Source organism: Phocoena phocoena, chromosome 15 (genome assembly GCF_963924675.1).
Source record: "Phocoena phocoena chromosome 15, mPhoPho1.1, whole genome shotgun sequence".
Classification (NCBI taxonomy): Eukaryota; Metazoa; Chordata; class Mammalia; order Artiodactyla; family Phocoenidae; genus Phocoena; species Phocoena phocoena.
This window is the reverse complement of record NC_089233.1, coordinates 45201903-45217597: the sequence shown is the minus strand read 5'-3', so window position 1 is coordinate 45217597 and position 15695 is coordinate 45201903. Positions and strand designations below refer to the sequence as shown.

At 40.7% G+C, this 15695-nt stretch overlaps 1 protein-coding gene across 2 annotated transcripts in view; it reads right to left on the bottom strand.

The window, feature by feature from the left end:
- The window catches only part of KIF16B (kinesin family member 16B), a 256485-nt gene that overhangs the window by 54243 nt on the left and 186547 nt on the right, over window positions 1-15695 (bottom strand). For both annotated transcript variants that reach the window (XM_065892000.1, XM_065892001.1), the window contains one exon: window positions 11573-11662. In XM_065892000.1, coding sequence (XP_065748072.1) covers window positions 11573-11662 — 90 coding nt within the window. The remainder of the gene's footprint in view (window positions 1-11572; window positions 11663-15695) is intronic.

Sequence of the window (15695 nt, the reverse complement as noted above, 5' to 3'; positions counted from 1 at the left end):
AGCAGTTATGGAATTTGATTTCGTCGTGATTTCGCCCCTCCTATCATCTCATTGCAGCTTCTCCTTTGTCATTGGATGTGGGGTATCTTTTTTGGTGAGTTCCAATGTCTTCCTGTCGATGGTTTTTTAGCAGTTAGCTGTGATTCCGGTGCTCTCACAAGAGGCAATGAGTGCACGTCCTTCTACTCCGCCATCTTGAACCTGCCCATCTCAACTGATCATTTATAAGAGCGAAACAACACTGATAATTTATAAAATGGAAACACACCACATGAAAAGTAGCAACTACTGTTTTAATGGTTTTTATAATCTTTGTTCTTAATGTCACATATATTTTAGAGGCTGTGGTGGAGAAAAATTTAATTTGAATTTCATCAATTTCTTCAGTTTTACTTGATTTTCTTTCACTTCCATTAAATTCAAGTAAAATTAAATTTAATGTCTGTAATTAAAAATAGCATATCTAGTTTGAATCCAATGTTATAATAAAGTTATTTCATTCTTTCTTCCTGTTCTTGTTTGTCTCATTTTAATTTCTTTGTATCACTCTACATATCCATCCTGTTATCTGTGCCTATTTATTTAAGTACTTAAAGTAATGTTCATTAAATGGTAATTTAATTATATTTAGAGAATGATTTTGAATAATCTGTTGCTTCTTATATTATGTGGAACTTGTATAAATGAGCATGCATCATTTTTATAGAAACAATAAAAAGTGATTTTTTTTTTACATATTTAATGGAACAGTTAAATTAACACCATATGGCTTTTTCTTTTAATAACCTGGGATTTGGGGCAATCAGATTTCAAGTCTCAGTTCAGCAAAGAGGTGGTTGTATAATATCTCTAGTTCTTAGTTTCATCGTCTGTTAAAAATGAAGGAGTTGAACTGAGATATTTCCATTTTCAGCTCTGAAATTCTATATCTCAGGTACTGATGATTAAAATCTCTCTATGTTGAGTTACAAGTAGCACTTTAGATACCATGGAGATATTTTACCTATTAACTTGGCTATATTGCTTTTGAGGAGTGTACCTTTCTTCCCGTAAAATCTTCACAGCATTCTTATTTGAAGTAAGGGAAACGTGTACAGGGAAAATAGAGCCCAATATAATAATGAAATGTTACTTTTCAAAGGTTGTAGAATAGAAAAAGGGCAGAAACAAACGGGAATGCAGTATTCATGAGAAAACCCATAAAACTGTACCACTTCCTGCTATAACCATTATCCTTACAGCAGGAGTGGGAAATGATGCAAAGACAATTGAGCTCTTATGGGAAAACTGTACATTAAAGTTAAAAATGATGACTGAGGTCAAATATACTGGATATTTGTAAGAGACATGATAGGCCTAGAGAACACTGGAAGAAAACTGAACAACAGCCCTATGGCTTACTTTGTGTAATTATGAAATTTGATTATGCTGAGTAAAACATAGGAAACAAATGAGAATTAAAATAGCACATTTCTTTGGCCTAAGAGAAATAATGACAAGCTTATTCTGCAATTCAATAAAGAAAACATATTCTAAAGACAAAAGGACTTAAACAGAAGCCATTAAAAAAATGAAATCAGTGATTTTGAGGCTCACTGATTTCCAATGAAATTTGTCTTGCCCTTCTTTGCTGCTTGTGGAGTCTAAAAATCCAAGTGATCAACTTTATTTTGCATGTTTGAGAAACAAGCCCATAACTTTCAGGCAGAACAATAGCTCTATATGAAGAATTATCAATGGAGTAAGAAAAGACAGTGGCTCCTTATAGAACTAGCTAGCCAGTTTATGGAATTATTTGTGAATCTCAGTTTTGGGAAAATAAAAGCATTGAGTATCCATTTATTCATCAAGTTGGCTAGCTATATGTATATGTATAGATATTAGAAATACAGTCAGCATTCTCTGTTGCTTTGTAATATTTCTTAATGATCTTAATGACCTCAGAGTGAAATTTTCATCTACAAGCTGGCTTTTCCCTTTCTGATTCCCAGTGAACTGACACAGCTTGATTTCTTCTAAGAGTCACCACGCTCAAATCCTGACTTCAATGTTTATTACGTTAGAATAAGATAGGTCGGCCAGTCTGCTGCCATCAAGGAGACAAATTAAATGTAATGGAAAAGTTTGCTTTTATTAAAGGTCTTTTTCTCTTAGCCAAGTTCACTTTTTAGGTTAGCCAGGTGGTCTTGACGGCAACAGACAGCATAGGTTTTGATATATGGCATCGTTGTTCCTTTGTATATAAATAATGGCAGCCCTAATATAGAAAAGAAATTGAAGTGAGCAATAAAAAGTCTTGCCTATCTTTTATGATTTTACAACAATTAAGCAGCTAACACTGGATTATAAATCACTGAAGGGAAACTGAGAACAACTGAGAACAACAACAGTAATAAAGTATGGAATCTTTACTAATGAAAGGAAAATATCTGACTTTTGTTACCACCTAATAAAAGTGCACTTTATCGTCATTCCTCATTCACTAGGCATTTTCTTTACTCCTGTAATATTTGGCTACCTAACCAGTATCCAGTTTTTAAAGATTAGAGAGAAAAATTCTATACGGCAAATCTATATGGTCAAATCAGCTTTAACCTGTCTTCTTCCAGTAGACGTACCTACCTGACAACAGCCAGCATTTGAAACACCCACGCTCTACAGGTTTGTGGTTGTAAATTTCAGCCACTCCAGCTTTTGAGGAATACAAATAATGAAAACTCATCAAAGGGCTGCCATAACTCTCCCAGCTGACTAGATGGAAGCATTTCTGACTACTCAAAATTAATAGTAGCTCCCAAGGCCTTATAAGAACAGCTGTCACTGAGAAATATACTCACAAACAAATAAGTAATTCTCCCAGTTTGATTTGTTAGAGGCATGAAGCGGCAACTCTTCAGGGCAACCTAGATGGGTTATCAAAGGAGCAATGAGCTCCCGTAGACCTTTGATATGGTAATGTGAGTGTACCATGCACTATTTATGAGCACGTGCTATGTGCCTCGCCCAGAGCCTGGTACATTCTAGACTCTCGTTAAGGATCTGCTCAATGAACAAGGCAGAATCCTTTGCTGGTGGTAATTATAATTAGGACATTCCACCAACAGAAGCTGCTGTCCTGTCATCACTGAAGTGCTAAAACTTGGCGAGATCCTAGGTACAAAACCACATTTGGAAATGTATCAATACTTAGGACTGCCCTGACTTTGTTATATTTGGTATAAAATACAAAATAAAATAAAATCCCACTCCTCCCAAAGCCAGTACCAATTTTATTTAGGTATGAGCCAATGAAGACAGATTTGAGAACTTTAATAGATGTCCCAACAATTTTTCAAAGTGAGAAACATTTCAGATCTGTGAGAATTTCATATTGCATTTTTACGAATAATTATGCAGTTGAATTAAATCAAATGCTTGTATTTTCCGTCCGTTACTGTGATGCTGAATTGTCCCTTTCAGGGACTGAGACGTGACAGGAACCTGTCATTGCCATGACATTCAATAGAAGGAACCCCATTTCTAGTTTTCATCCATGGGGTCTCGCTATGTAACAGATTTTTCTAGGGAAGAGATTTTCTTCTTTCTGGGCTCATCTGGAGAACTCTGAAAACTCCCCCTTCTTGAGTAAACATGGTCATGGAGACTCAGGAGAAAGAAGAAGGACTAGGGGTCAGGAGACATGAACCTTGCCTGGGCCCCAAGTCTTGATGTGACTTTGAACAAAACTCTCCTTGGGGATCTGATTCCTCATTTCTAAAATGAAAAACTGGACTACCCAATCTTTAAGGCCCCTTGGATACTTGATTGTCTCATAACGTGCAAGTGGTTCCAGCCCACTGTTACAGAAGTTTCCCAGCTGGTTGGAGAGGAAAGCCTGGTACAAGTCTATGTTTCACAGTCTTTGGTGATCAAAGAGGCAATCAACATGTTTTCATTGTCTAGGTTTAAATGTGCCTGTCATTAATTTTGACAAGATTATTTGTCACTGGAAATCACCTTTTAGATTTGGTGATCTATAACAATGACTGTAATAATGAAAAATCAATAACGCTCCCAAGGTGGATGCGAAAGAAATGACAGGCAGCATCTTAACCAACGGTCCAGAGAGCATCATTTGGGGAATATTTTTTTCCCTAACTACACACACTCTCAGATCCCATGTCAGACTTCCTGAATTAGAATTTCCTAGTTTGGGTCCTGGATCCACATGTCTCAGAAAAGCTTCCCAGCTAATTGGTGCCTTTTGCTCCCCAACCCACCTCTGAAAGAAGTGACTTAAATACTGATTATCTATCAGGTGGAGAGAATCATATGATACAAGCCATACAGTGAGGTAAGTGGGCCTCTGATAACGTACCAGGTCAGGAAGCCGGCAGCATTCTATGTTTGCCTACATAGCTGTGTGCTATTTAAAAATTCAAGGAGGCTGAGCGCTTGGCGCGGCTGAATTTATCTAAGGTTTACTGAATGCTCCCTGTGGCTGTGGTTGGTAGCATTATAATTTGGGTGGTGGGTAGATTTGCAATTTTTATATTAAATTTGGAATGCTGGTTATAAAACTGTTTAGAATGCATTTCAGTGATGGATGGTAAATGGCTGTCTAAGACAAATACAAGGCCAATAGCCAGTTTCTTTTCTTTCCCTTTCTTGGTGCTACTTTGGGAAAATTACTTGGGAAATAAAGAAGGTTAAAAATGGTTCTATCAGTACAAACTGAAAGTTCATATACAAACTACATAAGCTCTTGCCCTAATCGTTTTCTTCTCTCCCAATGGTATTTACTGGGCACCCAGACACTGCCAGATGTGAGACTGAACAGTTGCTCTAACACAGCAATCTTTCATGTTTTACTCGAAGCCTCTGAAAATATTTTTCTCCCTTAGCTCCGTAACAGGGAGAAAGGAGCCCCCCTGGGGATATGGCTGATGGAGGCTGATCCTGTCTGACACTTAGGGACTCTGAAGACTCACTGTGATAGCTCAGTTATGATGCAGACAGGCAACACACCTGTCCCAGTAACTTAGGCTCTCACCACACATGGGCAGTCAAGTTCCCTTAGCATTTATTTAGATTGTACATTTTAATACATAAAATATCCCATTTTCACGGTTCATCCTCCTGCCTCTGGGCAGAAGCACAAACCTGCTTCAGAATCACTATTAGCTAAGATTATAGAAGGGCCCTCAACAATCGACTCCAATGCGTAACTGCTTCCACTGTGAGATGATTCTCCGGAGCCCATTAGGCTCCAGCCCTCAGGAGGGAAGTCTCCTTGTTAACTGTACTAAAAAAAAGTCCTCTACAAATCAGACAGGGGTTAGCATCTCTGGACCTCCTAGAAGGAGAAGCTCTCTCAGTGACCCTCTGATTTTCCAGCCCCATATCCTACCACTTCATGAAATACATTCAGAGCCCACCAGACCACTCATCCAAAAGGGGAGAAGGGGATAGGACACTAGGTCTTCACTATTCATTCATTCTAATGGTTGAAAGGGGATGTGGTTTTAAAAGAGTCCTTTCTCTTCAGCTTCTTGATGAGCTATGTTTTTGTCCTGACGGACTTTCAGACTATGACCTGGATCCACAGGTAAACTTCATGGACACTAGACATCAATAGTAACTCTGCCTCATCCGTAGAGAAAAGAGAAGACGACACTTACTGGGGCTCTGTTTCTGGGCACATAACTTGATCGATGTTTAAAAGGATTATACTGATTTTAATAGAGTGGGAAATGCATAGTTTTCATACAGATAAAGATCACTGCGGCAATGGTTAGCATGACCAAATTTCAAAGGCATGCTCTCCGGCAGATGCTGTACAATACTTTGTGGCTACTTTCAATAACGTATTTCATCTGAGGCCCTCACAATCTTTTGCAAACTAGCTGTGGCATGATCATTTTACAGATGGGGAGTCTGAAAACACAGGGTTTAATCTGACGAAGATTCCACACAAGGTCAGCGAACGGGCACAGAGAAGGAAAGCCAGGAGGAGCTGTTATCTTGCACAACACATGTCAGCGTATAAAGAGGACAAACTAATTCAAAACAGAAGGCGAAGCTATTTAGAATCCAGAAAAAAAACGCTAAGCTGAAAGAACATAAATAAATAAAAATAAAACAATTTTAAAAAACCTTGAATAATGCAGCACCTCTAGGGAGAGCTCAACCCACTCACACAGTGAATCTGGAAATAGAACGAGCACAACGCTTACGTATGAGCCCAGTCACCGCGGGCAATCTGTTCTGCTTCCAGTATTATTCAGGACAGATCATTTAGTTTTCTTTTTTTATTCTGAAATTTGTCACCATACAAAATAGAATGCATTAAATTTTTCTTTGATTTCTGCTTTTTCCCTATCTTCAATCCCCACACCCCAGAGTTTCAGAGAATCCACTGACTTCTCATCCTTTCAATTTGTAAGTTCACTCTGCCTGTAATAACCCCTAGGTTCCTTCTATTTTATTCACAGACATATGTTATACCTACTAATCAACAACCCTGCCTGCTTTAATTGGTTCACCACCCGAGTGAATATAAAGTATCCCTTGGAGGCCCTTCAGCTGACATCATTCTCCTTAAGGAGACATTATAGTAAATAAATAAGCAAATGAATGTGAGTCAACAGGGAGATGAAAAGACTTAGACGAATGATGGTTAAGGAATTCTTAAAACCCTCTCACTAATGGGGGTGAAGGCCCTCAGCGCTCTCAGCCCACCCAGTTTCTGTGTGTTCTTTCCTAATCTTGGTTTTTTGTAAATTAAGTCTTTAACAACAGTTGAGCAATTACGAAATTTCTTCATGGAGCAAGTCTGCACTTGGAGACATGTTGATATCTTCCAGAATGTCCATAGCGAAGTACTCACAGCAGCAAAACTCTGGAAACTACTCGTATGTCCATCAAGAGGATTCTGGGAACCTGATCAAGTGCTATGCCAACTTGGTACCACTGCTCATGGGAAAATGATAAATTGCTTGATAAACCGATAAATTGTTTGCGGACCAGGGAAACGAGAGCTATTTGGTAGGAAGCCATACCGTAAGGCTTCTCTGAGTGAGGTGACTCCTGTAACTCAGCATGTCCCTCACGGGGACTCTGGACGTTCTGCCCAGGGAGTTGTGCCCAGAGAAAGTGCCTCTCCTGTTGCATAGGATTCTATGGCAGAGTGGTTCTCAAATCTTCCCCACGTGGGGCTCCTCTCCTAGCACCTAAGCTATTACCTGCGAGAGGTGGCACAAAGAGAACAGCATCTGGACAGCTGTGTGGACTGCAGTGGACGCTGTTGCCAGACCCCCTCCGTGCCTCGGCCCTGCCGGGAAGCAGTGATCTCTGTCTTACATCGTTCCTGGGTCAGCCGGTGCCAAGCGTGGCCTATGGGAGTCCTGTGAGTCTGAATGTTTAGTTGGACCCAAGAAGACCTCCTGAGGGCATTGCAAATGGTTACTTCTGAGGATCAGATTAAGAGAAACTTTCACATTCTATGTATATATCTTTGAGTAATTTCAGTCTTTAACCATAAACATGTAACTTATTATCTGGAGAAAAAAAGACTACTGAAAGAAAAAAAAACCTCCATAAAAGGAACTGTCACATCAAATTCCTTTAGAGGTCTATGCCCAGGAAAACATGGCTAAGATTCCACAATGAAATGGGAATGAGTAGGATGTAACTTTAGACAAAGTTCCAAAAGATTAAAAGCTATAACCAAATCTACAGTTTTGAGGTGAATAAACATTCTCTATCTTGGTAAGTATATCACAAATTCTGGATATCCTGAATTCAAGTGTGTTTTTTCAATATTTTTTCAGCTTGATTAAGAATTTGGAACCTTGTATGACTAGATAAATTTAATACGTGTCATTTAAAAATTGATCACCAACCATTTTGTTATGCAATTAAGACAGCAAGAGTAGTTTTCTATTTTCTAATTCCATAGAAATAATGAGTCCAATGTGGTGAAGGGATGAGGTAAATAAAACTTGTTCCCACTTGGCTATGAAACAGCCATTCCCTGAGAGGAAACTTTCAGCATTCTTCCATATGAACCCTTTGGCTTTCTTTCCTGAAGAAATACTGTCTTTAACAAGTCCAATAATTTCCAGGATGTTGTCAGGCCAAACTGCTACCCCATTTGGAGGTAGCTAATTACTTCAAGAAGACTGACATTATATACAATTGTATGAACAGTTATAAGATGAATCATAATTGATGAATACCTGTACACAGATTATTGATCTCAAGTCCCAACAAACACCCGGCAAGTAAGACGATGTGAAGTGAGGCTGCACAAAAGAAATGTCAACTTAACGAAAAAAATAAACCTGATATTTATCTTGATATTTAAGCTTCATCTTAAAAATGTTAAATGGACGATGCTGCCCTCTCACTGAAATAAGATTTATCACCATCTAGAATGACATGCTACTGTGTGCTTAGAGATAATGTTTCTCCCCGGTTCTGTTTCGATAATATTGTTTGGTTAGAAATAGGAAATAGAGATGAACTGCCTGGGCTTCTGCTCACGGGTTGTGTCACAAGAGGCGAGTCTCTCGTTCCCACCACAGAGACCATGAATGTCAAAGGCACAGCACAGCCGGGCAGGAAGCGCTCAGTGAATTGGGAGGAGTTCGTCAGAGCTGTGGCCAAGGAAAAGCTCTGTGGCACCCAGGCAGCCCTGCAGGGTTTGTAATTAGCTCAGCTTCCCCGTCTCCAGGCGGTGCTTGTTTTAGGATCTCACCACATGGTTTCAACCACTATTCACAACCTCTCCTCTCTTTCAAATACATGCACACGTCTGTAGTTTCCCTTTCGTAACGGTTTTTTGCCCTTATAAGAAAGAAACTGTAAGTCACGAAGCTGGACTCAGTGTGGAAAAGCAACATCCCATCTTCGTTACCATTTAGATCACGAGTCTGTCTTCAGGAAAGGGGTTTCTGGGAGAAGTCCTCTATGAACAGAATGGAAATTCCAGCTGGGTTTCAACGTCCAGACCTTCTCGAATATCATTCAGTGGTTTCCCACAGCACTCAGACTCCGGTTCACGGTGCCACGTGGTCAGGCCCCTGCCCTCCTCTTTACCACACAGGCCACTCTCCCTGGGTCTTCTCATTCTGGAAACATGCTGAGCTTGGTCCCATCCCAGGGCCTTTGCAGTTGCTGCTCCCTCACCTTCAGCTGTGCTCACCTCCAGATCTTCACACCTCTCTTCTTCCCAGTATTCAGATCTCAGCTCAATCTCACCCCAAGATCACCCTTTCTACCTGCGCATCTAAAGCAGCCCACTGCCCAGCTCTCAGGCCACACTATCACATTGCCTTGTATTTTCTCCAAGGCACCTAACATTACCTAAAATCCTCTTATTTACTGGGCTTTGTTTGTCTGTTTATTGCTCATTTTCTCTGCTCCATGAGAGGAGGGATGTCGTTGTCTTGCTCACAATTGTATGCAGTGTGGGGCTGCTCAATACAGATTTATGACCAAATGAAGGAGGAAACCAGCTCAATTTTCTTCATTTGAAGGCTAGTTAATTTTTTCAGCATGTATGTAACACAGCCTTTTCCCCCTTAAAAATAATTTTACATGTGTGATAATCTCTGTTCATTAATTTTGTCTGGTAGCAGACAACCACTTCAGTTCACAGTTTCACGTCATTATTAAACTCAGGTTAAGTTTTCTTCTATTATATCTTTAAAGACTGCTTCTGTCTGCTCCAAAGTTTTCTTTAAAAACACTGATTAGACCTGTCTATTATTGCTTAGCAAATTTAAATATCTCTCATCTCATATTTCAACTAAAATGCCATTTTGTCAGAGAGCCCAACCCTGAAACGTCCTTATACTAAAGTGTCCAACACCTTCTGCCCATCACATTTTATTGATATTTTTCCTATAATGCATATACCTCACTTAAAATGGTAACTGCAACTTAGCAAGCATACTTTTTAACTGTTAGTTATTATTATATTTTCCTGGTTTATTGTCAGTCTGTCCTGATATAAATTTAAGATATATAAGAGAAGACACTTTTGTTCTTCTTGTCCACTACTGTACTACTAGAGTTTAGAAAAATGTGCCTATGTAGAATGGCACTGAACTAATGGCACTGAAAGAACTGATATGAAATAAATCATGGAATGAATTTATACATACATACATATGTAGATATATAAATCCTGGTAAAGTTTGTATCCTTTTTTTCAAGTAAATTGTTTTTTTCCAACTACACTGTGGGAATTTAGCAAGTTAATATGAAAATCTGTACATTATTAAAGTACTGATGTAGTAACTTATAATCAAGCAGTTAATGAGCTGCAAAGCTCACTTTAAAAACCAGTTGCTCTATACATTTAATATGTATACAATTACTTCTTGTTATTGTCAAAACTAACTTGGGACATGAAGAGTAAACTGCAGAAACAAACTTAATAAATTGACTTTGATGTAGTTGCTTCCGGAACTGAAGCCTCTTGGGAACACTGAGCTAAAATTCATACCTGAACCTTCTTCAATTTTTAATCGAATACTATTATGATAACTTAACAACAGAATTTCAAAGATAGCTCAATTTTTCCTGGACTCTAGATTCTTTTACACATCAAGGAACCACTTTATCTACCCAAAGGTATTTCTCTTTATATTGTGTATCAGACAAGGGAGCTTAGAAGCCATGGAGATGTTAAGGAAACATTATGTAATTAACATGAAACAAGTCAGGGACACATGTCTGACTAAATTAATTTTTAGAATATCATAAGACACTATAAAAATGCACTGAAAAGCCATACTTAGGGAAAGCAGGCTAAACAGACAATGACTATTGACTGATTTGTAGTCAGTTCAAATCAAAATGCCCAAAGAGCTGTGCCTATACAAGGTTTCCTTTAGTTGAAGCAAAAATAAACAAACAAAAAAATAATAAAGAATACATTCACTTGGAAGATACACATTAATTTTAGGAATACCTTTCTTTGCTTAAAAGTATTTTAAAAACCAGTCTTCGTCCAAAAATTAAAAATAAGATTACTAATGTATCAATACACTCTGGTTATCTTATCAGATGAAATGCCTCCTTGCTTCTAGATAATTCTGTATTTACTGTCTACCTCCCCTCCATGTGTGAGGGCAAATTAACTTTTATGACTTTACTCCTCATTATGTGGAAGTCTAGGCATTAATGCAATCTTTTTTAAGAGAAAAAAGGGCAAATCTATACTGAAAAATTTATTACTATTTTATTTTAATAGGTCTCACTCATGGCTAAGAAGTTGTAAATTAATTAAAATATTTACTTAAAATACACTGTAAAATTTATGAAAAAGATAGAATTCATTTACTGTTGCTTTACTATCACTCAAAATTTTGTGTTCAAAAAATGTCTGAATTGTGTAGAATACAAATGGAACAGAGGACAAAAATTAAAAACCTATCTTTGAAAGACGAGTAATTGAAATAAAACTTGGTGACACTTACAAGCTAATACCTAAAGAGAAGGGGGGGATTGATAATGCAATCAACTCATTTACTTTATAAAACAAATGTTCTTAATTGGAGATAATTATTTCGTAACTCACCTCTGCATACTTCAACTTCAATGTTTTATGCATTTCTCGGAAACGACTGTAACGCCTGAATACGGTCCACGTCTCATCCAGGACAGTGATCTATTAACCAGGAAAAGCAAAATAAATCAGCATTAGTTGGAGGAAAAATTGGTTTCCTCTTATTTGTTTAAAATAATTTGTTTAATGTATACTGATGTGTATAAAACTGATGACTAATAAGAACCTGCTGTATAAAAGAATAAAACAGAATTCAAAAATTCAAAGAAACCCCAATAAAACAATCATATAATTGTTCTTAAAAATTTTTTTTTAATTGTTAATTAAAACAATTAAAAAATGCATCTTAAAAAAATAATTTGCTTCAAATTAAACAAATTGTTTAATTTGTTTAAAATAATTCAAAAATTTGTTTGTTTAAATTTGTTTCAAATGACTTAAAAATTAACGAAAAGTGATTAGCATGTAAATTTCTCCAGAAGGGAAAATATTAATCTAGCGGCACAAATAAGACTTACAAATAATAACTGTACTCTGCTTAAGCATTGCATCTCTGCTTCCCAAATACGATTACGAGCAGCATGTGACTCTGTAAAGTGAAGGACACAGAGTTTCATGGCTTATCAGAAGTGTCCCTCCACTCTCCACGTGGGGTGCAGAAAGGACATCCCACAGCGTGACCTTTGTTACAGTGATGTGCCTACATGAAATGTTTACACTTTTATATAAAATGTCAGTGTTGGTTTCCAGATGCCACCGCAACGGACAAGAGAGAAGCAGCAGCAGAGAAGAAAAAGAAGGATGAGGAGAAGGAAGAGGGAGGACAAAGGAGAAGGAGGAGGACAAAGGAAAAACAAAAAAATCTGTCTGCATCTCAGTGATGATTAGTATCAAAACCCACACTGTATTTTGCTTTGTTTCGGAGGAAGAATTATCAGTCCAGCCTCTAACCAGTAGTGGAACTTACTGTTCCTATTGGATGGCAGGTGGACACTGGTGCCCATCAGTCACATACCAAGGTCACGGTGACCAGGAGAGGCTGGGAGACACCACCAGCCTCCACGGTCACACCTGAGGCACAGGCTCCTGATCAAGTTCCCATCTCATTCCCACTCTTCTTCCTCCAAGCTCCAGACCCACGTCCCTAACTGGGAGATGTCTTTCTTTAGATGCCACACACCAACTTCAAGGTCAGCCTGTGTGAAACAAATCCACCCGTTCTCTCCAATCTCAACTCTACTTCATCTCAGTGCATGTCACCACCATCCACCAAGCCACACCAGACAGACGCTGGTCCCCAGGTCCCCCCAATATGCCACAGTCAGACAAGCACCAGCTCCTGCACCTCTCACCTCCTAGGCCTTCCTTAGCGCTCTACCCTTCCATCCTTCACTGCCACTGCCATCTCACTCTGGGCCACCAGGTCTCACGCGGCCTCGGCCAGACCTCTCCCAGTGTCTCCATCCAGTTGCCCCTCCAATCCCTTCTCTGCACAATTGACAGGGGAGCTTTTTAAAAACTTAAATCTGATCGTTCTACATCCCCCCTTAAGTCCCCTAGAAGCTTCACGCTGCTCCTAGAAGAAGACCCAGATTTTATATTTGTACCCGACTGCGTGCAGCAGCCTCTCCTCCAGCCTCTCCTCCCGCAGGTGTCTCACTCCCTGGAAGCGCACACTCCTTCCCACGCTGGGCCTCTGCAGCGGCCGCGCCCCTGTACTGGAAACCTTACCCCGCACATCAGAGAAACGCCCTTCTCAGGCTGGTGATTCAGCTTTTGGTTCTCCTGCATGTACACCCCAGGGGTGAGCAGGAAAGTCAGGGATCAGTAAACCACAGAGATCAGTAGGGGGAGGACACCCAGGCAGGGAGCCTCGGGAGGAAGAGGGAGTCCTGAGTCTCAGCCATCCGCAGGTTCACTCACTTCCCCGCGTGGCAAATTAGATGATTTGGGGTTATCCAAGGATGTATAATATTAAAACTTTCATTGTTCTGGCTCTATGTTCATCATTTACAATAGTGTTTTAATTGTGGCAGGTTTCTTCTTGTGAGTTTCTTTTAAAAAGATATTTCTGTAAGGAAAAAAAAGTACGTATGTTTACAAAAAATCATTTAGTAAAAATAGTACCAATGTCGCCAAAGCTTGGGAAACACTGCTCCTGGCAGCTCAGCTGGGGGTTTTCTCCCCAGCTCTCTCCTCCTCAACAGACCCCATTGAGCACAATTAGCAAGGGGGTGAGGGCTTCCTTAGGGCAAGAGCACAGCAACATGCCACCTTGGCTGGACGCAAACCAGGTGTCAAGGAGAGAGCTGGACACGAGCGGGCGTGATGCTGCCTGCTTGCCAAGAAAGCCCAGGAATTAATAGAACCATACCCGTGACCCGGGAGTAGTAAGATGCAGGATGCTCGCAGGGAAACCATCCTGTCCTGGGACTCTGGAATCCAGAGAAAGTCACAGAAGAAGCCTAGGTCTCCCTCCTCCCTCAGACTCTAGTGCTCCCTGGATCTCTGACTGCTTCCACTGTTCCTCTTGAACCCACAGTCAGTCAAGTGCAAAATCCCCCCCATCCTCAGCCTCTTCTGGGAATTTCCCGTTCATCTTCACTCTGAGAGCTGGCCCTCCCCGAGGGACCCCTTCCCCTGTAGCCATCTCAAGTAGGGACTGTGTTCTCCCCACACTCTTCATCCTCTTGTGCTGGGAGGTTGGTAGACGCTTTTTTACTTCCATCCAACTTTCACACCACTGCACCTCTGCCCTTCCTAAAACCGCACCTACGTGAAGCCCACACCTTCGGATCCTACCTGTACCCATCCTCCTCGCAGGCAATTCGCCTTAGTCATATCCCCGACTCCTTGAACGTCTTAGGTTTTGCTCACTGTCATCTGCTCCAACGCTGTGGAACTCCTGCCATGAATCTCGGAAATTTCATCAACCAACAGACGATCCCTCCAACACCCCGACCTCCTGTTCCTTGACCTTTGCCCTGGTTCCTCCCTCACCCAACTTGGAAACCATGGGCAATCACTACAATCTTTCCCTTGCATTCAACCTCAAATCTCTTTGTTCTGCTCTTGAAACTCCCTTGACTAAGCTAAACCACGATCTTGGTTAAATCCAGCTGTCTGCTTACTCCCGCCCTGTACCTGCAGGATGGGGATGAAGGAAAACATGCCACCAAATGGCTGCCTAGTCCTATTTTAAAGTCACAGTCACCACTTTGAGGTCAGCCTGGAGGTCTCCAAACAGTCATACCACATTTCCCCATTCCATCCATTCTCCTGTTCTCTTAGATAAGAGTTTTCTAAACAGTTTATTCCATCTTTCTCCTCACTCTCAGATGATAACCTGGGTTCCTATTTCACTGAGAAAGTGGAAGCAATCAATAGAACACTCCCACAACCACCCTCAGCCCACCGTGGCCTCCATCGGCCTTGTATCTCCTCTTCCCTCCTGCTACCGGGCGTGGGATGTACACCACTGCTCCTGGTTAAGGCCAACCCCTCTTCCTAAATGCTGGATTCTGGACTCCACGCCCTCCTGCCTTCTGAAGGAAACTGCAATCAGCAATTTTCTCTTCTCTCTCCTGCACCAACACATCCCCAGTCTCTACTAGATTATTCCAGCAGCATCTAAACTAGCTAGGATTTCTCTCACCTTAAACTCCCACCTTGGCCTCCCTTTCCCTTCCAACTGCCACTCCATTTCTGTCCTTCCTATTATAACAAACTCCTCGCAAGAGTTTATTCTTTTTTTTTTCTTTCTTTCTTTTTTTGCGGTACGCGGGCCTCTCACTTGTTGTGGCCTCTCCCGTTGCAGAGCACAGGCTCCGGACGCGCAGGCTCAGCGGCCATGGCTCACGGGCCCAGCCGCTAAGCGGCATGTGGGATCTTCCCGGAGCGGGGCACGAACCCGCGTCCCCTGCATCGGCAGGCGGACTCTCAACCACTGCGCCACCAGGGAAGCCCCGCAAGAGTTTATTCTTGATGTCATCAATTTCCTTCTTCCCAGGTTCCCTTCAATCCAGCCTCAGTTACTCACATTCCACTCAAACTACTCTCATCTACTCTTACCAAGGTCATCAACGACTGCCACAGGTTACTTCATGCTAAACCACTGGTTCATTCTTGGCCCTGA